The sequence below is a fragment of the Streptopelia decaocto genome (genome assembly GCF_964273445.1).
Source record: "Streptopelia decaocto genome assembly, chromosome: 2".
NCBI lineage: Eukaryota > Metazoa > Chordata > Aves > Columbiformes > Columbidae > Streptopelia > Streptopelia decaocto.
The window spans coordinates 64,992,938-65,016,143 of NC_138655.1; the positions used below are offsets into that span (position 1 = coordinate 64,992,938).

The window sequence follows — 23,206 nt, forward strand, 5'->3', positions numbered from 1 at the left end:
TCTAGGTATTCCTGCTGCGGCAGGGGGATTGGACTAGATGATCTTTCGATATCCCTTCCAATCCCTAACCCTGTATGATTCTGTGGCTCTGTAACCGGCTCTGATCAGCCCGGCGCCCCCCGCCCCGCCCAGTGGCCACGCCCCAGCCCCGCGCTTCGGCCGTAGGCCCCGCCCCCTCGGGGACCGCGCGGGGTCGTTGCTACGGGAGCCGCGCGAGGTCGCGCACGCGGCTGAAGCGAAGATGGCGGCGCCCGTGGAGATCTGTCATGTCGCTTGCTGCGCCAACCGGACGGGTGGCGGAGCCGTGTCTTGGGGCCGAGGGGCGCTTCTCGCCTTCGGTAGCTGCCGGGACGTCGTACTCTACGAGCCGGCGGTGAGCTGGGGCGCTGTGAGGCGGGCCGGGGCCGGCGGCGGCAGCGCGGCCTGCGGCTCGGTATTTCCCATAAAATCATAGAATGTCCCGAGTTGGAAGGGACCCACAAGGATCATCGAGTCCAACTCCTGTCCCTGCATGTGCCAACCCCACAGTTCACACCATGTGTCTGAGGGCGTCGTCCAGTCTCTTCTTGAACACTGTCAGACTTGGGGCCGTGACACCTCCCTGGGGAGCCTGTTCCAGTGCTCCACCACCCTCTGGGGAAAGAACCTTTTCCTCATGTCCAACCTGAACCTCCCCTGGCACATCTTCCTGACATTCCCTTGGGTTCTGTCCTTGGTCACTAAAGAGAAGAGTTCGGTGCCTGCCCCTCCTCCTCCCCTTGTGAGGAACCTGTAGCCGTGATGAGGTCTCCTCTTAGTCTCCTCTTCTCCAGGGTGAACAAACCCAGTGTTTCTCTCTCCCGCAGGCCGCGCGGGTGGTCGCTGCCCTCCGCGGCCACACCGGCCGGGTGAACTGCGTGCGCTGGGTCCGCCGGCGGGACGGCGGTGAGTAGCGCGGCTTTTCTTCTCCTCCTCCTCGTCCCCTCGGGCCGGGGAGCCGCAGGCGGGGAATGAGGGAGGTGCGCTGCGGCGGGGGCTGGGGCCGCTTCCCTGCACTGCTGCTCGCCCCCTCGCTTGGGAAAGTGAAGCGAGAGGGTCGGCAGCAGAGGGGCTGCAGTTAATACAACTGAAGGAAAGTTGGAGCTGCAGCAGCGCTTCCTCTTTCCTAGTGAGGATTTTAACACGTGGGTCCGCAGGGATCTGACCCGCCACATTCAGGTGAGCGAGGAGATTCGGCCGGCTGTCCGCTCCGGGCCCCGCAGCCAGCGCCAGCCCGGGAGACGGTTTTGCCAGGGGCTGCGGTGGCTCTAGCAGATTTGCAGCTGCGGTGCTTCAGTAAGGGCTTGGAGTTCGTCACGATTTGACATTGTAAACTGCTTTGCAATGCCTTTTAAGAAATCTCTGACTGTAAAGCTGTAAGTTGCGTAGAGGTCATGTCCCTGAAAACATAATCTTTCAAGATGGAAGTGCTTTGAGGCCTGTATGAGGCTTTTGGTAGTAATTCAAGAATTTGGAGTTGCTTAGTGCAAACTTTTCAAAGGCATATATTCTTGTCCCTAGGCATTTATAGAAACTCATCGACGAAGAGAAATGGGGCTGTTGATTAGACTTGTTGCTTTTTGGGAGGAAGTACTGAAATGAAAAGATTCCTTCTTAATAGTGTTATTACCTGCCAGCCTTTCAACTGATTGCACTAAAACATTTTCTTCTTAAAATTGATTAAAAGTAATTATTTGTAGGGAACTTGGGAATTAAATTTTCATGTGAAAAACTTTGAATTCTGTTTGGTTGGATTTTTCTTGCTCTATTTTCCTATCTTCCAAAAAGACCAAACAGAAAAAAAGAAAATATTTATTTACACTGTTGGATTTGAGAACATTTTCTGAAAGATATATTCATCACAATCATACAAAGCTTCAAGTATTCCTGTGGCTTTTCTTTTTATGCTGTCCTAGGGAATACCTTTGTTCTTAAGCTGTCTTGCACAGTGCAACTCATTTTAGGCATAGTTTATTTTGATGAAAACTTTGCTTACAGTTGATACATGATATTTAGTGAGTAGTAACCAATGTAACTTCTTATGTTGTTGGCTGCTGTAACAAAGTAAGTGTTCGCAAAACTTACCAAAATATACTTTTTAGCTTCTGAAACAGAGTTAATTTCTGGTGGATCTGATAAACAGCTCATTCTTTGGGAACTGAATGGAACAGGAAAGTGGAATAATCAGGTAAGCAGGAAAAACCTCTTTTAAAATCTTCCCCCTCCCTGCTTTCTCCCATACCACAAATCATGTTTTTTCTGCATTTATTATTCATATTTCTGTGTTTTACTCTAACTATTGAACCCTGCCTGCATCTTCTTCAAGTTATTGGTAAACTGTCATGCTATGTTTTACTTTAAATATTGTTTCTTCTTTTCTGTAGTTTATATTTTTCAAATCAGCCTTCATTAAGAAATTAGCTAACCTGTCATCAGGTGGATTTTTCTAGCATGTCTAAAAGATCTCGTTTGTCTGTTCTCAAGTCATCAGCTTTCTAATCTCGTATAGCACTTCCCTTCAAACTGCCTTAAATCTTCAAATAATGAGTTGACATTTCCTGTGCCCTTCTTCCTTGTTTCTTTATATCCATTTCTAATGATTTCTGGTCAATCTGTGTGACAGTGTAGTGTTTGTATATAGGTGGTCTTACCAGGATGATATACAAGTTGGAGTAGGTGTTTAAAAAAATAAATAAATCTGTGCAACAATGTAATTTGTCGGAGTAATTGAGAAAAGGAGACATGATCATTTACTATTCATACTGTAAAATCTAAGGCAAAAGATGGAATATGGTGTAAAAGAACCTTCAGAATGAACTGAGATGTAGGTGACAATATACTTTAATTTACTATCTATCTTTTAAAATCTTTTTTATTAGGCATTGGTTTGTGAATGGCTGTGTAGGTAACCCATTTCATAGGCTACCTCAAACTAGATGAGGTTTGGTGTTTTAAAATGTGTGACCTACCACACCATGTGTTGGAAAGAGACGTCAAGTGCATTTATGACAAAATTTGGATAAATACTGGACAACTTCTGGTTGCAGAATTAAAGGCCTCTCATTTTGCTCTTTGTGTTTATGAGGAACATATTACAAATTGAATCACCTGTTCATTAAGGAAGTAGGTACTAAAGTCTAAATTTAGAGTTTTTCTTTTTCATGTTGCTATATTGAAGGAGTAAAAAGCTGGTTTAACTTGTGAGAACACACTAAACATTGCTGCTAAAGCTGCTGTAGCTGCTACTTATTCCGTTGTGTTCTCTACTCTCTCTCCTTCACTAAGGTTCTCAAAGCTTTTATGAGATATTCCTTAGGGTAAGGGGCAAGCGAATGAGAAAAAAGAAGGAAAGTGCTCTTCCTACCTTCTCTATTATTTCCAGATTCCCTCAAGGAATGGTGACGTTTGTGTAGTGTACACAGGAACATTTAATTCTGTTCAGCTTTGAATAAAATCTTACCAAGTTAATACTCATCATAGCTGTATCCCTTCTCAGTGTTTTCCTGGAATATACTGTAGCTTAAGCATAGCTTGGCAGGTTCTCTGCCATTGCAGGCGTACAACTTGTTTTCAGTATTAAATTGTTTTATTTCTTCAAATGGCTTTAAAAATTCTCTTGGATAAGTTACTGGAATTTAATGTTGTTTATTTGTATAACTTTGTAAAACTTTCTGATGTGTTCAGCTTGTGAAAAGCATTCCTCTCAAAGGCCATGCTGAAGCTGTTTGTGCCGTGGATGCTGTCTACCAGTCAGATGAGCCTGATTCAAATCTGCTAGTAGCTTCTGCAGCTTCTGACTCTACTGTGAGAATTTGGTCTCGGCATGGTTCGGAAGGTAACTTTTTTAAAATATTATGGACAGTTTACTGGCTTAAAAAAAAAAAGATGAGTGCTTATCCATTGAAGTATTTGCCTGAATACTAACATCTTTTAATACAACTATATTGATTTCTCTTCAAACTGTGCAACGTGTTAGCTGAATTTACTTGTTTCTTTTTTATATGTGTTCAGAATCTGATCATCTGAACCATCACTTTTCCTTGTAATGTGGGGGCAAAGTAGCTGTATGTGTGCATGAAGTAAAATTACTTAGTAAAATGGTGAATGCTGGCATTAGAAAGGTGAGGTTAAACTAGTAACATTTTTGTTACTATTGACTTGAGTCCAATGAAGTGTGGGGTAATAGGATCTTGACCTTCTGGTGAACTAGGTCCTTGCATGGACACATGGGAGAACAGCTCTTTGAAATACATAGGAGATAAATTGGGCAGATAATCTAGATTTAAAATGTTATTTGCTAGTTGAGTTGTACTGTCTGCATCTCTCAAGCTACCTTCTTCGTTATCTGGTGCATGTGAAGATTTCACATTGCCCTGCCTACAGGAGAGAAGTGAGAGTTGCCAGTCTTCAGTCCCGTGTTCTGGAAGTCATTTCTCATGCTCCCAAAGAATACCATGAAGTCACATCCTTTCCTTTTTGTCTTCCTGTTATGGGTTCCAGTGGTGGAAGGACCAGTTCTGCTTCTGTAGAGAGGTTTTTGTGCAATCCCGTTGGTTACTTTGATCTTGATGACTTATCAGTTCAGCCACTTCTAGGATTTCAGGGGTATTTGCAGGAAAGTTAGTTTTTACTCATCTCTCTTTCCACTCATGTAGAAAATGGATTCACTTTTAGCTCCCTGTGTAGTCAATGTTGTTGCCACGGGATATAATTTGCAATATTTATCGCTTCTGATGTGTTACCACAGTGAAGCTTTTATACAGCTTTAATAGTCAGTGGAGAATAGTGATTTATCTTCTAACTCAGCTAACTCTAGATGAATTTCTGTGGCCCCAGAGAAGATAATATTATTATTTAGGCTTCTGAAAAATGTAGAAGTTTTTCAGCTCCTTAAAATAAAATTGAATGGGAAATTTTAACTACATAATGTAGTAGGAAATGACAGCGTAACTGTAATACTTATGATTAATGAGATCAATGCTGTCCTTGTTTTCCAGCTAAATGTATTGAAATTCTGCAGTTTGGAAATGGATTTGTTATGGATGTCTGCTTATCGTTCTTGCCTGGCAGCAGTGGTAAGTACAGCTGCACATCTTGAATATCAATGCAGGAAATGTAAAATCTGAGAAATCCCCGAAATAGATTTTCATTTGACCAACTGCAGACCCTTGTGCTATATTTTTTGTTTTCTACAGAATCAGCCTACACTGATTGTCACTGAACTCTTCTTAGTAATTATCATAGAAAATTACTGGCTGATTATAGTGCCTTCAAAATGATGCCCAAATTGAGTTTTTTAGTTGAACTCTTGAGACAGAGAACTTTAAAAAGGAGTAACTGGGCTATAAGTAAATGGGTTAGGATGATGCTTAGTTTCACCCAGTCCTTGTGGTGCTGCTGTGTATGTTTGTTCTTGTTGTTTGGATTGAAGGGCAAGATCTAGAAAAAGAATCTGCAAGCCTGCATCAAAAATTGCAGATTAATGGGCAGCCTTTATCACCTGTTCAGTCTTAAATGTGGAAAAAAAATGAGATGCTGAACAAATTTAACCTGACTGTTCAGTATGATTTATATAGTTTTCTATTAACAAAAAATGTCCAGGTTTTGGAGCCTGCCACAGACACATTCTTCTGTTGCAAATCTGTATAAAACAAAAAAAACCAAAACCAAACAACAAACCTAAATGTATCCTCAAGCCAGATACATATGTTGAATTAAGTTTGTGTTAGAGCCTTTCACCTGGATGGAGGAGTGCCAGGCTCCCAAGACAAAAAGTACTGAAGTTTCTCAGTGTATCTGGAGTTTTCAACTGTTAGTTGCATGTGTTCCACACCGATGTGTTGTTTGATTGTATGTCTCCAGAGCAATTATACAGAAGCTTATTTTATTCTTTGACTTGTGTTAATTCTGGGAGATACGAAAGCTCTATCAAGATGCATTGTCCCATTTGGAAATGTTGATGTCCATTTCCAGAGGGTGCCTGATAACAAAAGCAGCATCTGCACCACTAAAGAACTTTAAACTTCTCTCTCTCTTTTTTTTCCTGTTAATGTACTAACAGGTGGTTGTTGATATGAAGTTAAAAGGCTTCAGGGTAAATTAAGGTCGTTACTTCCAGTGTCAATTTTCATTAGAAGTGGAGTTTCTGTGGTGCCAGTTTAATGAGTATATAATTCATATTGCAAAGCAATAAATTATTTCTTCATGTACGATAGTGTACAGGTAAGAAATTTTCACTGTAATGCTTTAGAGTAGTGCATCTTTTTAATGTTGAAATCACATTGTATACAAGAGAAGTGACCGTTTATTTTGGAAAAGCCCTAAAACGAAGATTATCATATTAATTCTTAAAACTAAATGCTTCTGAAACCAAAATTGCAGGGAGTGCTTAAACCTTAAATGGTGGTATAGCAAGCATTTTGTTTTGGTGTGAAAATTTCACAGAGTCCCCAAAACCTGGTGTTACTTCAAGTTGCATTCAGAGCAGGACAATCTATTATTGTGGCCTCTTCCCATCCCAGTTCAAATTAGTTATTCAAAACCAACACAGTACTCATAACCTGAAAAAGAGTACTTTTCTGAAGAACTGAAATTATTTTCAAATGAGAATTTATTTGCATAGGTTTTGTGCAGACATTTTTAAAAAGCCCTTTACATTTATGTTTTTAATGGCAGTTCCAATATGAAGTACCTTAAACAATATTTTAAAAAATCTCACTGCTGATCTTTTTGTCAGAAACATTAATCTGTAATGGAAATTTGGAATTTTAATGAGCTTCATGGAACAATGATCCGTGATAATTTTAGGAGTTGCTCTGAAATCTTTATGAAGGCTCTGTTGGCAGCTGTATTAAGATTTAAAGAAGGTTTTCTCTTCAGGGCAATCTGCAGTCATGAATTAAAATACAGAATTACTTTTCCAAAAGTCATAAACTACTCTCCTGAACTAGAAGCATTTACGGTAACCTCTGATTTCACCAAGCAAAGAAATTTAAAGCTTGCATTGAAAATAGATGAGTATGTAGTGGATGCTTTAACTTTCAAAAGACATCAAAGACATGCCTAATACTTTAACTGATTGTCTTTGAAAATAAATTATTAAAAAAAAAGTTAAGAACCATTTTCGTGAAGAAGTCAAATGGGGAAGGCCAATAGACTGCGCATAAATACCTGAACAATCATTTACAGCTGGAGTAGTGTGTAAGCACTTTACTGGCAGCATCTTAGTGAAAGAGTTTCTTCACAGTTGTTTTCTGGATCTGGAAGAAAAGCTTCATACTGTTTTGTTTGGTTTGTTGCTTTTTGCCTTGCGTTGTCTATAGAAACCCTGCTTCTAAAATGCTGGGAATAGGATTTACTATTTTACAGATCTTGGTCAGCTCTTTTGTCTTATACTCTGATTCTTCCTACCACCTGGAGAATTGTGGTGCCATAGCTTGGTCTCTGACAAATAAGAATTGTCTCCTCAGAACTGAATTGCAACAGGTGGGAAAAATGTGAACAAACTTGAAAAAGCTTTGCCAATCACACTGTCCCCATTGCAACTGGACCACACTTTCCCACTAATTTTTTCAATTTCCTTTGCAGGACTTTATCTCAATTAGATTGAAATTCTTAATACATTTATGTGAAAAACTATATATTAGTCTGGTTTTGCCAGTTATATACTTGATAGAACTTTTTGAGTGAAAACTTTTGCATTTGTCTGTTACAGCAACTAGATCATAATTCTCTTACTTTTTTTATTAGTTAAGCTTTTATTCCACTGAATAAGTATGTAGTTACCGTAATGGCCCATAAAATGTATTTCTCAGGAAAAGATGATACAGGCTACAAGAACATACATTGTATCGTATTTTGTGGAAAAAGCCCTAATTCTTGCTCCTTTTCTGTGGACCTGAAGACTGGGTCTTCTTTCAAAACATCTCATTACCTCCAGCCCAAAGCAGTCTTTTTTGGCCCCATGTAAGGCAAGGAGGATATGAAGGTGAAATGTGACTTAGAGGTTGGAGAGAAGGAGCAAGTGATAGAGGTGTAAGTGTGAGAGGAGCAGGAGATATCTAAGCACAGATTCTGTACAAGCTGAAAGAGGAAATTAGGATAGAGTGTACGCTTATGAATATTCAAGTTGATTTTTTTGACCTATCCCTACTAAAGATAATTCTAGCCCTTTAAAGGGATGACATATAGGATTTTTAAATGAAGTAGCTGATTTTAGTGACATTTAGTATTTTTTTTTTTTCTACCCAGATTTGGGAAATGTGAATGTCTAGCCCTGATAACTTATTTCTTCATAATTTTCTACAATTCATTTTCTTTTGCTATTTCAGTCCCTAGCAGTACTGCTTCATCCTTATGACCCAAAAAGAGTGGAGTAAGGGTTAACTATTTTTCTCCATCTTCTTCCGTGGGAGAGATGAACTAATACACTGCCTGATTTCTCTTGTTTTCCCTTTAAACAAAACTTTGTCTGGTTTGCTTCAATAGACTTGTATGTTTAGTGCACTTTCTAGATGGGTCATAGAAGTAAACTACTACTCAAGACTTGAGGATGTGTATAATAATGTTCATTGCTTTCATATCATTATGTACAGTTGTTGGTGGTCTGTCTTCCTTTTTTGGTCTTTTTATTTGCTGTGTGATAATTATGCTACCTCCAGTTCTGAGTAATTTTGTTTTGTTGCTTGCTCCTTTTGTATTTAGAGCAAATGCCTGTTGATTCAATAAAATAAACAATTAATTAAAAATCTCTAATACTTGAACTTCCTACAGATACAGGAGCTTGAAGGAAACTACTCTTTAGCATCTGAAGAATTTGTAGATATTATATATATGCCAAAATAACTTGTGAGTTTTGTGTTCTTCAAATCCTAGTTTATTTCAAACAATATTAGGTGTCTAATTTGGAAAACAAAAAAGTGGTATCATGCTTGCCTGTTCGTATTAATATATTTATTAATAATATGTTGATTTTTATGTTATTTATATGATTTGTCATATTCTAGAATATTAGATTTTGTAACTTGAGCAACGAAGACTTTTTTTTTTTTTCCTTTCCAGTACCAATACTGGCTTGTGGTGGTGATGACTGCAAAATACATTTGTTTATAAAGCAGAATGACCAGGTAATTATCGTTTTTGTCTCTTGCTCAGAACGTTACTCAGTTTTTCTTTCCATAAGTGCTGATGATTTTTGAGGTTCTTCAATAACTAGTATCTGTCTTCATATAGCCATCACATGCAACTACCTCTGTTCAAATAGTTCATGCATTTTTCTAGGTAATGATGAAGTGTACATACAAAATGTTGAAGTTGGATTCAGTGCATGAAAGTGTTAGTTTTTCTTATTTTTGCCCTGTATGAAGATAGCCTCTGTTTTTGTTTTCGATTACATAATAGGCACAACTGACCTTCTTTACTGAGTATCCATGTATTGAATGGTTCATATGGAAATGATGTTCCTTTCAGTCTATAAATTCCTATAATAAAACTGATATTATTTCCATCTGTAGAATTGTATTTTTGTTGCTAAGCATGGCCTTTGTGCTCAGTGTTTCTGAATATTGAAAGAAATATTTGAAGGAGTGTCTGATCTTCTAAAACATGCACATTTTTCATGTATTATTTGAAAGCTGTCTTTATCTTTAGTTTCTTGTAGAGTTTAATGTTCCTTTGGAGCACTACAAAGAAATTCTGTCTTCTCTTGGATTGGTTCAGAAGTTTTATTAGACTCTAAAGCATGTTTTGAATGACTGTCTTTCAAAACAGAAGTAAATGTCTTTTTTTTTTCTCTCTATTGCTCCCTTGAAAAAAACCTCAAACCACAAACACTGCCCCACGATGTACCAATGAACCTGAACATTCAGAACCCCCATTGAAACTAACGTATGTAGGAACCATGTTTCTGGATTTGTTCAGGTACAGTCCCCTTAGAGATTGAAGAACAGATTTTCTTCTTGATTTTTGAGATAAAAGCTACTTTATTGATAATTTTGCCTGTTCATGCTGCGACATACAAGAATAAGGTTTCTTTTTTGTTGTTGTCCATAAAATAAATACTTCATCCTTTATCTGCTATGTTCAGTGTTTTCTCAACCACTAAGCAGAAAGAAGGGCCGGTTTCTTAGCTTTTACTTTTTCTTTCTTATGTAGCTCATGAGTTAAATCAGTTTAATGATGTTCTCTGGGAATTAGCCATGGCAGAATGCCACTCATGATTCTCAGTGTGCTAAAGAAAGACTTTTTTGTCAGGGGCTGTACAGTTGATTTTCCTCATTCAAAATCTGGAACTTGTTTTCTTGCATGGTTCAGATTAACAAATAATATGCAGTTTCACTGCCAAAAATCAGAAATTCATAACTTATTTTGCCAGTTGTTGACTAAACTTTTGAGTATAACAGCAGTCTTAGCCATTCTTAAATGCAGTCAGTCTGTGGAGCATAAAGGAAGATAATTGGAATCAGCAAGCTCCATTTTCATCTTCATAAGCAAGTTTATTCTTCTGTCTTTTTTTGAAGGTAGCAAACTTTAGTCATACAAGGGATGAATAATTTTCTCTTATTTTACATATGTTATTTTTCACACATTTTCCTTCAATTTTAGGAAGTATTTTCACCAGCTGTCTTGGCAGAGTTTGCGTTCAGAGTTTCTCTTTTTTTAAATGAGATAGGACTTCTGTTTGGTGTCTGACTTTACAGAACATCTCTTTTAACTAAGTAAACTGTACAGATCTCAAAGAGAAGAGCTCAAATTTGATTCCCGGTGGAGTAAAAGTGCCTACATAGTGCATTACGGCTGTTAACAGAATGAAAACATTTTTGTGAGCCTTCTGACGTAAATTCCTTCCTAGCTGTGTAAGGAAGGTTCTCTTTAGTTGGCTTCTCTCAGATCTGCTGACACTTTTTTATGGCTTACGCAGTTCTACTTTTAGAGGTATTTGAAGGAAATATTAGTGTCATCCTGTCATTTTTTTTGCGAGAACTTTGTGTAGAAGAATGATTAGAATCTAAACTTTTGCATCCTTCTCTAACTTGTAACAGCCTGTAGCTCTGACCTGTAATTGTGACTCTCGGAAACCTCTTCCTGTAGTTAAAGCCCTGAAAAAGATGGTATGAACTCCAAGGTAGAATATAAGTTCTTAATGGGACATTCTAATGAAACTTGAAGCGCACTGTTATAATCTGAGGGAAGGTGAGGCATCTTCAGTTAGCTGGAAAAAGCTGCCTTTTGGTAAGCTCATGAATTTTACAGTTGAAATATATTTATTCATAAAAACTACTTAGTTTTTGAAACTGAGTGGGCTGGATTCAAATCCTTTAAGACTCTCTACCCAGAGATCCCTTACTGTGTGAAGCAGTAGAGAGAAAATGATCTCTTTACTTTTCTGAGTCCTTGAAAGAGGGTATTGATTTATAAAAGTACCCAGGGAATATCTTTCAGAAACCATTACATGTCTTCCTGCTTGAAATATTACAGGCTTATGGAAGGGAAGTAGGTAAACCAGAAGATTAAAATAGAGCTTTAAAACAAATCATCCCTATGTTGAGCTTTGTTTCTGTGAGAAGATTTGCTGTTGCATGTTTGAGTAGGTTTCCCCCAAATAATTTGGCCTAATTGAAAAGTGGAATAAGAGACTCAAAGATAATTCAGGCTCTTTCTAATTCTACAAGACTAGCAACTGCATAGAGGAGAGGTATCGCATTTAGTGCCCACTGGAGAGAAACTGAGAAGATCTGAACATCTGTTACCTTATGTGAAAGTTGCCAAATTTGCTAAATAGCCTGATCCTGAAGGACATGTACCCCAAGTGTGGGCAGAGTTAGTTGCGCAGATTGTGCTGGGCATGGCCACAGACAACCAGGCTTCATTAGTTCTGCCACCTGCAGAACAGTTTTACTCTTTGCCTAAAACAAAAGAAACCAGATTGCTGCTACATAAAAATGTTGAGAGATTAGTTAAGAGGCATGGGAAAGCCTATGAAGTAGGTGACTCGGACAATGAGTTTTTGTTAGATTCAGATGTTGGTACTGTAACTTCCAATAATCTTATGTACCCTCTAAGGATCAAGGGGAAAACTGAAATAAAGAAGGAGAAAGATGAGACTATAGGAACAAAATCTGTGAAAACGTGAAGAATAGCAGCTCAAAATACTTGCAAATATAACTTAGGCAATAAGAAAAAATTTGACTGAATAATTTAGAAATAATGACCGTGTGCATCTGCAAGGATCTTTAAATTGATGCAGTTTTAGAATGGAATACATCTGAAGAAACTGAGTGTGTGATACCAGGAGACTCAGACTTCAAAGTAAACAGCAAAAACAATACAAAAATCTCAAGCTGAGGGCATACTACTCCTTGCTCAGTTTCAGGGGACAATTTTTATTTTTATGAGAAACCATATCTGGAAAATTTTGAGTGCTTTTTCTATAGCACAAAAGAACTGCATGCTTGACTTAAGGCTCAGTAGTGCCTATAAGCTTATTTGGGAAATGAATTAGAAACCTCAAAGTAATGTTTTACTCTCTTAAAGAGAAAACAAATATCTGCTTTTCTTGATGGTTCTCTTTGATGTGAAAATATATGGGTAATTAGAAAAAACCTCTGAAATTAAAAATTACTAGATGTGTGTTTAGATTAATATTAGAGTCAAGTTTCACGAAATACGAACGCTGTTCAATGTATAAGGAACAAGCATGTTAGCAACAGTTCAACCTGAATCAGTCTTTCATTTCAGAATACTTTTACGAAGTAACCATGGCAAATGTAAAATACAGAGCATGATTTCAATGATCATATAACTGAATGAATAAATAGATGGCTTTTTATCTATTATCTGAAATGTGAAGTGCTAAGAAGTTGTTGGTTTTTTGTGTGTTTTTTTTGGTTTGTTTTTTTTTAATATATTGCCAGAAACACATAGTGTTAAGAAGAACTTTTAGGTCACTGTTTGATCTTGTTTCCTGCACTGTTCCTGCCCTTATTTACACATAACCAGTTGGGTGTTTAACATGAACATCTATCATATATGCAGAAATGCCAGTGAGTGCAGAAGTGACAAGCCAAATGAGATTTACGTGACTGTGGGAACACGTTCTTCATCAAGACCAAAACTTTCTGATTTTGAAGTTTCTTTTAAACTTTTTTGGTCATGTCTCTATGTGAATTGTTCTGTAACATTAAGAATGCAAATGTAGAACAAGGAGAAGCTGAGTAACGTTTTTTGATGGCGAAGGTGATTTTGTGGAATACCCAGGAAAGTATGGACCAAAGAGAAGAGGCGCTGAATTCTGAGTATGTTTGGTTAGCTGTATAAATTGTTTGGATGAATTACTGTTGCTGACTATCTTCTCTGAAGCTGAAAAGAGAGATTTTTGAGAGAACCTTTCTTATTGTGTTGCCTTTTTTTAAAAAAAAATATATATATTTTTTTTTTTATTACAGACAGGGAAAGAGCACTCATTTGCAGTCTTGTGCTGAGAGCAAAGACTGTCATTACTTACAAGATTACTTAACTGTTTGTAGGCCTAGGTAAGGGATTTAGCACAACAGAATGCAAGAACTAATGTTATAATTACTCGTTTGTACTAAACTACACTAGCATTTGAACTGTAATGGTTATTTCGGACATTTAAGTCATCCTGGGATAAAAAAAATGTCATGAAAGTAGAGCTTTTTCTGGGCAAAGAAAAACAGAAATGCTTTAAATGCTGATTAAGCAGTGAACACTTCCACCATACTTGAATCAAAACAAGACAGTAATAAATGTTATGAATGAAAATATACTACTAATGAAAGCTCTTGCAAGGAGGTCTGGACCATGTTTGCATTCCTGTGTTCTTGAGCCTGTGTTCATGTGTAGGTTTCCATCAGCAGATACAGTTCTTGATGCTTACCTTCCTTAGAAACTTAGTTAATGAACTTAAGAAACACAGGGAATATTTCTGGCCCCATAAGTAATTCTTAGTAATAGTATTAAATTACAAATTAATTATTGAAATAATTTCAAAACATCTACCCTTCTTTTTACACTTGGTTTTACCTCTTAATTTTTCACCTCATCTGCAGTTGCATCTACTTAACACACATAATAAAAATTATTTACCATGTCATAACCTGCATTGCTTTATTTTTGTGTACCCCTATAAGTCTGATAAACTTAAAAAAAAAAATCATCTGTTACATAGACTGTAGCCTCTAGAAGGTAAGCACCTTAAATTAATATTTTTTCCTGCTCATGTTTGGGAGGTGCCATGATGTGATGCATGTTGGCAAAACAAAAAAGGCGTATTTAGAGTCTGACAATAATTTACAATCCTTAGTAGCAGCTTGTTTTTCCAGTTTCAAATAATAGAAGCTGTAAACATAGAAGACTTGAAAATCTAAAGCTAGTTGCTCATATGTGTGTGGTAATTAGATGCGTTTTTATGATATAACAGGAATTTTTATTCAGTTTCAGAGAACTTTAATACTCCCTGGCCATGAGGATTGGATAAGAGGCGTTGAATGGGCAGCCTGTGGTCAGTATCAAAGATGAATGAAGTGGAATACTGGTTTAATGACAGTACTGCTGTTTTACCCCTCCAACAGATGGGTTTGATGCACTGTAGTGCCTAAGCTCTTGTGGCTGTGATTTTTTTTCTGAGATGGTGATAAAAATATTAAAGATCAAGATAGAACTTTGTCTTATTAAAACATAAGCATTGTTGAACCTGTGCTACAGTTATATTTTAGTTGTCATAATTATGGATACAGTAGGATTGATGCAGAACACTTACACCTTATGTTTGCATCTCTCATTTTGTCTTGCTTGCTTCAAATATGTTTACCTGACTGGTAGCTAAATGCAGACAAGTAGGAGTTTTAGCAACTTGTCCTTCTCAATATGCAAATGTCTGTATCTGAGTGAGGAAGAGTTGACTGCTTTTTCAAAGTGAGGAAAGTAGGAGAAAATAGTACTTTTCGTCTCCCCACCCCTCTTTATTATTTTTTCTTGTTCTTTTTAATTTTAAAGAATGGGAGATTAAGAGGAGAATCTATTCAGATGTTAACTAGTCAAATAGTTCTTGCAATGGCAAAACTAAACCACAATGAATTAGAGTGCGCTATAATCCTGAAAAAACAAAAGGAAAGGACTTATCGCAGCTGTCAGTTTTGACAGTGGAGGCCATAGGTAGTAAGGAAGCATATGTACAGTATGTACAGCACTTACCATGTCTTCCATGTCTTGTAAGTATAAAAATGTCTGTAGTCAGTGTATTCTAAACTAGTGGAGATTTTGAAATGTGAAAGTAAATTGATGTTGAAATAATAAAAAAAAAAAAGTTTATGATATTGCGTACAATAAGAAAAATTAGGATAAAGCTGTAGTACATTTGGAAAGGTGGTAGGTTAGTCATGGCAGTGATTGCAATGAAAACATGGCCATATTTTTTTTTTTTTTTTTTTAAACCAAATAGGTGAAGACCTTTTCTTAGCAAGCTGTGCTCAGGATTGTTTGATAAGAATTTGGAAAGTGTGTGCAAAATCAAAGGAACTTCCAGAAACTGAAGATGATTCCATAAGACTGAAAGAGAATGTTTTTACTGTCAAAGGTGGGTAACAGCTATAAAATTCTCTTTCACAGCTTCTCACTTGTGTATCTGTTTGTGATTTCGGGGTGGCTAACAAGGTGGTTACCATTTAATTTGTTTTGTTTCTTGTATTAAAAGGATCTTAGACCAGTTTGACTGCATTGTTTTTTATTCAGCTATTAGAAAAAGTGGAGTTACTGTTTTAAAGCTGTGACTACGTGAAGTTAATGATGTATTAAAAAATGGTAAAGTGGTGAGAGAGCTTAATATCAACATGCCTTGTTACACTTGCTTCAAATGCAGCATGTAGTCAGGAGATAGATTTGTCTGTGGGAGGTAAGGTGGTGTGCAGTTCTCCTTCAGTTTGATAACACAGCTTTAGTTTTCTTTTGAATTCAATGCCTTAGGAGTTGCTACTATTACTCGAACCATTAAGTATTTGCGGGCTTACTTTTTGGTTATTTAACATATTGTTTGAGCACTGTAATCTCACAGGCTTGCAATGCTGCCATTATGGGTTAATTTAGGCAACTAAGGTAATATATAGAAATTTGTATGATATATATAAAAAGTGCTCACGCTACTTGCTACAAATCCTGATTCGTTGTTTGAAGTATCTTAATTTTTGTATTTACAGTCATTTGTAGATGTAAATACGCTTAAGTTAAGAGTACAGGTAGAACCAGTGTCAGAGAGTTTATTTCAAAATTGCTTGAGAGTCCTCCAGGAATTCTGTGATAGCCCTCTGAGGCAACAGGCTGACCTCCTGGTGTCAATCTGGTACTCAGGGTTTGCAGCAAAGTAGGTTTTCAAGGAGCTGTTCAGTGTCAATAGACTGTTGAGATATTGGTAGATGAAAGCCATTGATTTTTTTCACTGAAGATATCAGAAATGACCTGATCTGTCTTGGCTTTTAGAAAGAAAGGTGTTTTTCTCTGTTTTGTGGTAGATACTGTTACAACATATGCAATTACTTTGGAGTCTGTGTTGGCTGGTCATGAAAACTGGGTGTACGCAGTTCACTGGCAACCTTCCTTTTCCAAAGGTAAGAAGATACCAAACACTTGACTGTTATGTTAAGTGTTGTATACACAGAGTACAGTCAAATGTCTTTGAATTGTTTGCATGCTCACTTGTCACTGTGGACTATGAACGTAATTAAATTCTGCAAATCATGTTTTGTAAGTAAATTAATGTTTTGGCTGAATGTGCCACAAAAGCACATCTTACAGCACAGGCTCTGTCTGTCATTGTGTATTGCATGATGCTTTCTCTTAATCAGGTTTTGATTAATGAATGAAATGACATATCTGAGATGTTCTGGCTTTGTTGCAATTAATTTGCTGTTACTGGAATAAAAACCAGTTTAATCAGTATGAATTAATAGTGCTAATATTTTGCCTTGATACATGTATTTGAAATGTCTGTTCCTTGGAACATCAGTATTAACTCAAGAGCACTCCTTTCTTTTTCTTGAACTAGAAAAGAACAAATAGCAACATTCAGAAGATCACTCTTCAGTCATTCATGCATCAGTGTAACATGCCAGGGATTCCTTGAGTGTCAGTTTTCTCTAGCTAGCATATAGCTTTAAGGCATTAATGCAGACTCTCACTGAAAAAATAATGGTCTTTACAGTTTAATTTTGCGTCTTGCCCTAGTCTTTATCTTCCTTTTTAAATCCCTAAACTCTGACAGCCTTGTTTGTGGTACTGATTTACTTGTGCATGTCTGCCTGGAGTGTAAGGGGAAGACATTCTTGATTTGACATGCTTGCAGCATCAGAATGCTCTTGGGTTTTTGTATTGACAAAGGATTTCTATTGAGATTTTTTTTTTTCCTGAGATGTTTTAGAGTTGCTGATGGCATGTGAGTTCACCAGTACAAAGCACAGCTTTTTTTCCAGTGTATATACAAAACTTGAACAGTAGAGTACAATTAAAATGTCAAAGAACCTGTAGTGAAAGCCACAGGACTTGCTTTAGAAATTTTGGCTTAGTTATCTGTTCTTTCACTGTTTTTTTTTTTTTTTAAATGCTAATAAAAGATTTTGCCTGTTAAGGCAAGGTTTAGGCAAAATAATCATGCAAGTCTTGCACTGCAATCTGAAAAACTGTCCTGCTAGGCCATGAAGTATTCCAGATGTCTTACATTGCGCTTCTGCATACGTGCAGCTGCTCGCTTTCTGGGGCCTGCCCAATTTTGGGTTCCCCAAAATAGATTTTCTTCTTTGTTAGGGGCAGACTGCTCTGAGAGAGACATTCTCAATGCAGAAGGTAGAAGGTTTGGTGTGACATAAGATACTGCCTCAGGAGGTGCCCACCCATGTCTCTGTTCTCAGGAAAGGTTTCCCAGCAGTTCTAGAGGTTTCCCAACTGAGTGATGAACCAGTTCCCTCTTCCCAGTCCTGGCTATGTTGGGGAGTTGTCTTGAGTGTTTCGCTGCATTTTGGGGAGCAGTCCTTCCTGCTTCTAGATGTCAGAGTCTGTTGAAGTCTGTAATGAATCTAACACTTAATTTGGAAAAAATAACAGTGAATACTGGCATACAGATTATTTTGTTTTAAACTGGAAATCTCTCCGTAAAAACTAATTTGAGCAATAGAACTGCCAACTGCTATGCAATCTCTCTGTGAAGCTCTAGCTTTTCTTCCGAATTAAATTTGTTTCAATGTCAATTTGGAGTGAATAAACAGTAGAAGATGGTTGCTCCTGTCTACGTGTTTTACATTTACTTTGAGACATGATGAGTGAAAAATACAATACCTCCTAATGAACGTATAGGAAGAACGCAGAGCCTGTTAAGTCTGGCATTTAAGTACAGCATTGCACATCTCTGCTGAACAATTTTCTTAGTGTGTTTGGATTTCAGTATGACCAAATTGTTGTAGAAAATGTTCTCGTAGGTTGTAATTGTTTTCCTTGTACTGTAGATGGCAGCATGCAACAACCAATGAGGATATTGTCTGCATCAATGGACAAAACTGTGATCATCTGGGAACCTGATAAGGAATCTGGAGTTTGGCTGGAACAGGTAAGTGTCAGTCTTTCTCATGAGACATACTGTATTCTGGTTGTGTTTCTACCATTGTGTGGTGCTGGAGGAAACAAAAACTCTAGAAAATTCTAGGAAAGAAAGGCACAAGCTTTTTCTTGCAAAAATACTCATTCTGATGCTGTGTTGCAAGTAAAACTGTATTTTTCAAAAATCGTGTGATGCAGTATGATTTTTATTGCGTGTTTGCTTCCTTATTACCGTATTGGGGAGTTTCTAAGGGGAGTTTGTGCTCCCATCCTGAATTATTTGTAGTTAATCCTTGTGGGAATGTGCACCCAAACAGTTACTACAGAGAAGCTGACAGGTAATTCACAAGCCTGTTTTTACTCACAGTAACTTCTTCATGGGCTTTGTTGCTAGGTTTTAATTCCATTTGAGCTGGACACTCATGTTTCACTGTGATATTTTGAATACTGTTCTAATGTGGATCATCCTTAATAAACAAGTAGTACAGCCAGATTTATCTAGTGCTTTGGTAGATGTCTTTGTTTTCAGTTGACCTGCTTTTCCAAATTGCAGTAGTTCAGCTGAAATTATTTGCGTTGGGTTATGCCAACCATTGTTTATGATCTTTCCTATCACAAGGAAAATTCTAATCCTCTCTTGGGAGAAAAAAGATAATTACAGCAAGTGGATTTAATTTTTACCCTGATGCATTGAAAAGTTCATGTGCCCTTCTACTTGAAATAGAAATTAAATCATAACGGGGTGATCACAGAGAGATGCAATTTGTCACTAATTGTAATGCTTCGCTGTGGCAAAATATACAAGCTTCTAAAAATGGGTTGTGCAATAAAGCTTGTTGCAAGTTGTTACTCTTTGTTTTTATGTTCCGTTTGCTTTGGTTAGACCTCAAATGTGCAGCTTGCAGTTCAGATCAGACATTTTAACTGCAACAATCCTTTTTGCATTGAGGGAGGGAAACCTGAACTGGAAGCCTGCAGCAAGGAAGGGCACAAGGGGAACATCCCATTTTCTCTCTTCCATTTTGAGATGATGAACAAGAAGTCTTCACAAATTTATTCCCCTGCTCAGAGGTGAGACTAGAATTCTGCCTCTAGCTTGGTGTATCAAAGTTACTTCCATATGAGTAGTATTTTTCGGAATAAGATGGACTTATCAGTCCACACTGCCATTTAGAATGAGGTGTAGATTTATTTCATTATGATCTTAAAAGTGGATGTATAATAATGGAGAAATTGTTAAGAGTTCAGCTTGCAAGGAATTATGTTATCTCCTGAATAAAACTTGAAAATGTAACTTTAGTAACCCTTTAATGTAATTAAAAACTTGGAAGAGCACTAGAGCAACTGTAAGGCATGTGTGTTTTCATGCCTACATATGTGCACAGTCACAATGGTGGCACAAAACAGAGGCCAAAATATCCCACAGAAGGAATGTGTAGCAAGTTGCAGGGATTTGTGGAGAAAGAGCAAAGTGGAAATATGGTAGTGAATCTTGGAAATTAAGGAAAAAAAAAAAAGTAACTGGGCACCACTGTTCCTGTGGACCTTTTTTCCATTTTGTGCAAGAGAGCAGTAGCAAGGCAACAGATGACAAATAGACCATTACATCTAACAGACTGGACTGAAACACAGAAAGGTTAGGCTCTTGTCTCATGTAATGTAGTGTTTTCTTGATTGAGCAAGATTCCATCCTTCTGTGTTTGTGAGGGAGGCTCTATTAAAGTGGCACGCAGCTTTAATTCCCATGGCATTTTAGTGCTTAACTTCACAGTTAAAATACCCTTTAAATGTATTTTTATGTGTAATCTGAACTCTTGCCTATAGCTAAATTTTCATCTCATGAGATTAGGATGAGTTTAAATGAATGGAAGGCCATTTTCATGGGTATTTCACTTCTGATCATTAATTCAGGTGCGGGTAGGTGAAGTGGGTGGCAATACCCTTGGATTCTCTGACTGCCAGTTTAGTCCAGATGGTTCAATGATCATTGCTCATGCTTTTCATGGAGCACTACACCTTTGGAAACAGGCTGCAGTTAATAAGGTACGTTGTTGTGGTGTTGGGTTTTTTAAATTATTATTCGTGCTTAAAATAATTAGACTTCTATGTCACTTGAATTAAGTTCTGTTGTTAATAGAAATGTGTAACAGTACAATTTAAAATTAATGACTGAGATTCTCCCAATATAGTATTCTGTAGGAGTCTCACTTGTGCACAGAAGGGAGGTTGCAGTCTCCCAGGCTCTAAAACCTGATGCTTCCCTGTGGGAACCATGAAGTCAGTGGAACAGACTGAACTCCTTTGTGGTTGTGCTTTGTTCAGAAGTGGCGGCTGAACTAATAACACACAAGTTTCTTTTAGACTGGATCGGTAAATCAGTATTTCTGTCTCTTAGCCACTCTGAATTCTAATAATTTGCTGTTTTCAATGTGTGTTTTTTTCTTTTTTTTTTTTTTTAAATTTTTTTAATTTCTTAGTGAGGATGTTGATACTTCTGTTTTGGTTAGAATATGTCGATTGGTGAGTTGAAAACTTCTGGCTTCTTTACCTTCTTTTTTTAATAGAAAGAGTGGACTCCAGAAGTTGTGATTTCAGGACATTTTAACAGTGTAGAGGATGTAAAGTGGGATCCAGAGGGAGAGTTTATCATCAGTGTTGGTTCTGATCAGACTACTAGACTCTTTGCTCCATGGAAAAGAAAAGAACATACAGAGGTACAATCTTCAAAAATTTTGTGAGCTTGATCGAGAGGGCTTGTCTGTCTTGAGTTTGGAACTAGTCACCTAAATAGAATTAAAAACTTAAGTTTCCCCAAGCTATGATGTGTTCGAAACTGCTTGTGTAAATACTTGGTTTGGTCATTCAGTATGTGCTGGTTTAACTTTAAAAATACTAGTGGTAGAGTTTTAGCAATTACATAGCATGACTGCTGTTTAATCCTGAGTTCACCTCTGGGTTACCTTCAGGTAGTATTCTCCCAGGGTTTTAAAACCAGGCTCTGCAGTAATGCACAAGGACGAATACATGGCTAATTCTAATAACCATCTATTGCCCTTATTTAACACTTGGTTAAGTGCTGCTGCAGGTAATCATAAAGAAACTTAACTTTGGTTGTAGGGTTTTGTTTTTCCATAATTAGCACATGATGTAAGCTGGCAGCATTCAAAAGGGTTGTCTCTATCATGTTCTCTGTGACCTACTGAAGCACCACTCTTCATTAGGTCTGAAGCTGTATGATTTACCTGCACAGCTGTTCCTCTGTCCCCGAGACTTTTGGATTAATTGATTTAGCAGAGTGCTGGCAGTCTTTGCATCTAACTTTGGTGTGAACTGACTCACTGTACTTGCTGTTCTGACAAAGAGCAGCCACCTGACTGGTTTGACCAGGTGTTGATCCAAGTGGCGCTGATACTTGTTGCTGTGTGGGAGAAAGATCTAGTATCCTTTCAATGTGGTGAGGTGGGGACTTGAGATAGAAATGGGTCATTTGAAAGCCTGTGTTCAGGACTTCTGAACCCTGAAAACCTTAGGTGTTTAGTTCTGCTGCTCATGTACCTTAGAGAACACAGGTCTTCAAATGCCTTTTCTTTACCATACTGAGTTTAACATCTGTAAAATTACAACAGGTGATGTGATGTTTGTCTTAACAAGACGTAATGATTTCATAGACTTCAGATATCTATGAAAAGTTAGCATTACAGCTTGATATTCAGATTTTTCTCTATAAAAATAGAACTGTTAAATGCAAATACTGCTTAAAATCTGAATTCTGATTCTGTACTCTGTTCAAATATCAGAAATAATGGGTAACAATCAGCTTCAATTTGTCATGCAAATTTGCACCCTGATTTTTGTGGAAGGAGCTTATTGCATGACTTATATGGCCCTCTCTTTTGGGCTCTTAGTTTTCTTCATTGGTGTTAAGTGCTGTGTTCTAAAGTATGCAAAGATGCACCTAGTAAAGCGTGAGGAGGGTTTACTGCACTGTTTGCTTGCTTGTTTGTTTGGGTGTGGAGTGGGTTTTGTTTGTTTGTTTTCTTTGTTTTTAGAATTAGCATTTTTTTTTCTCATTGGAAAATAAGCAAGCTCTTGTGAAAACATGAGGTTTTGTAGGATCTCTCAAATATCCCCTTCAGGTTCTATTGGAAGCTTTGATATTCAAATTTCAATTGAATTTTTAGTGTGATGTATGCAGTTTACAGTCAACATAATGCCTTTCCTTATGTTTGTGTGATGCCTAATACAATGTAAATTCTGCCTTGGTTGCAGTTTTCCAGGCATTGTAATACTGAAGAAGTCTAAATTAATTCTAATTGATAAAATGAATTCTAATTCTGCCAGCTGTTAACTCAAAAGTGCACATTGTATTTTTCTAATCGAAGTATCATGTAGGAGTAGCAGCAAATGACACTTACTAAAAATCTTTTCATGAAAGTGTAGTTGCTAGAAAAATATTTTTTTGAAGAATCACTTCTTTCATATGTAGAATAAATAAGATTTTTAAGAAAGCAATTTATAATTTTTTTTTTTTGTAATATTCTTTGCTTAGTGCGACTGTAAAACTAACTTGTCTATCTAATTCCTGGTCAGCTGT

At 37.4% G+C, this 23,206-nt stretch overlaps 1 protein-coding gene across 1 annotated transcript in view; it reads left to right on the forward strand.

The window, feature by feature from the left end:
* The first annotated feature begins 215 nt into the window (after positions 1–215).
* ELP2 (elongator acetyltransferase complex subunit 2) overlaps positions 216–23,206 on the forward strand; it is a 39,238-nt gene continuing 16,247 nt past the window's right edge. Inside the window, exons 1-12 of the mRNA XM_082046832.1 lie at positions 216–373; positions 846–924; positions 2,121–2,206; positions 3,703–3,853; positions 5,016–5,093; positions 9,079–9,143; positions 14,470–14,536; positions 15,476–15,610; positions 16,539–16,634; positions 18,522–18,622; positions 20,524–20,655; positions 21,177–21,326. Of these exons, the coding sequence (XP_081902958.1) occupies positions 242–373; positions 846–924; positions 2,121–2,206; positions 3,703–3,853; positions 5,016–5,093; positions 9,079–9,143; positions 14,470–14,536; positions 15,476–15,610; positions 16,539–16,634; positions 18,522–18,622; positions 20,524–20,655; positions 21,177–21,326 (1,272 nt within the window). The 5' untranslated portion in view covers positions 216–241. The remainder of the gene's footprint in view (positions 374–845; positions 925–2,120; positions 2,207–3,702; positions 3,854–5,015; positions 5,094–9,078; positions 9,144–14,469; positions 14,537–15,475; positions 15,611–16,538; positions 16,635–18,521; positions 18,623–20,523; positions 20,656–21,176; positions 21,327–23,206) is intronic.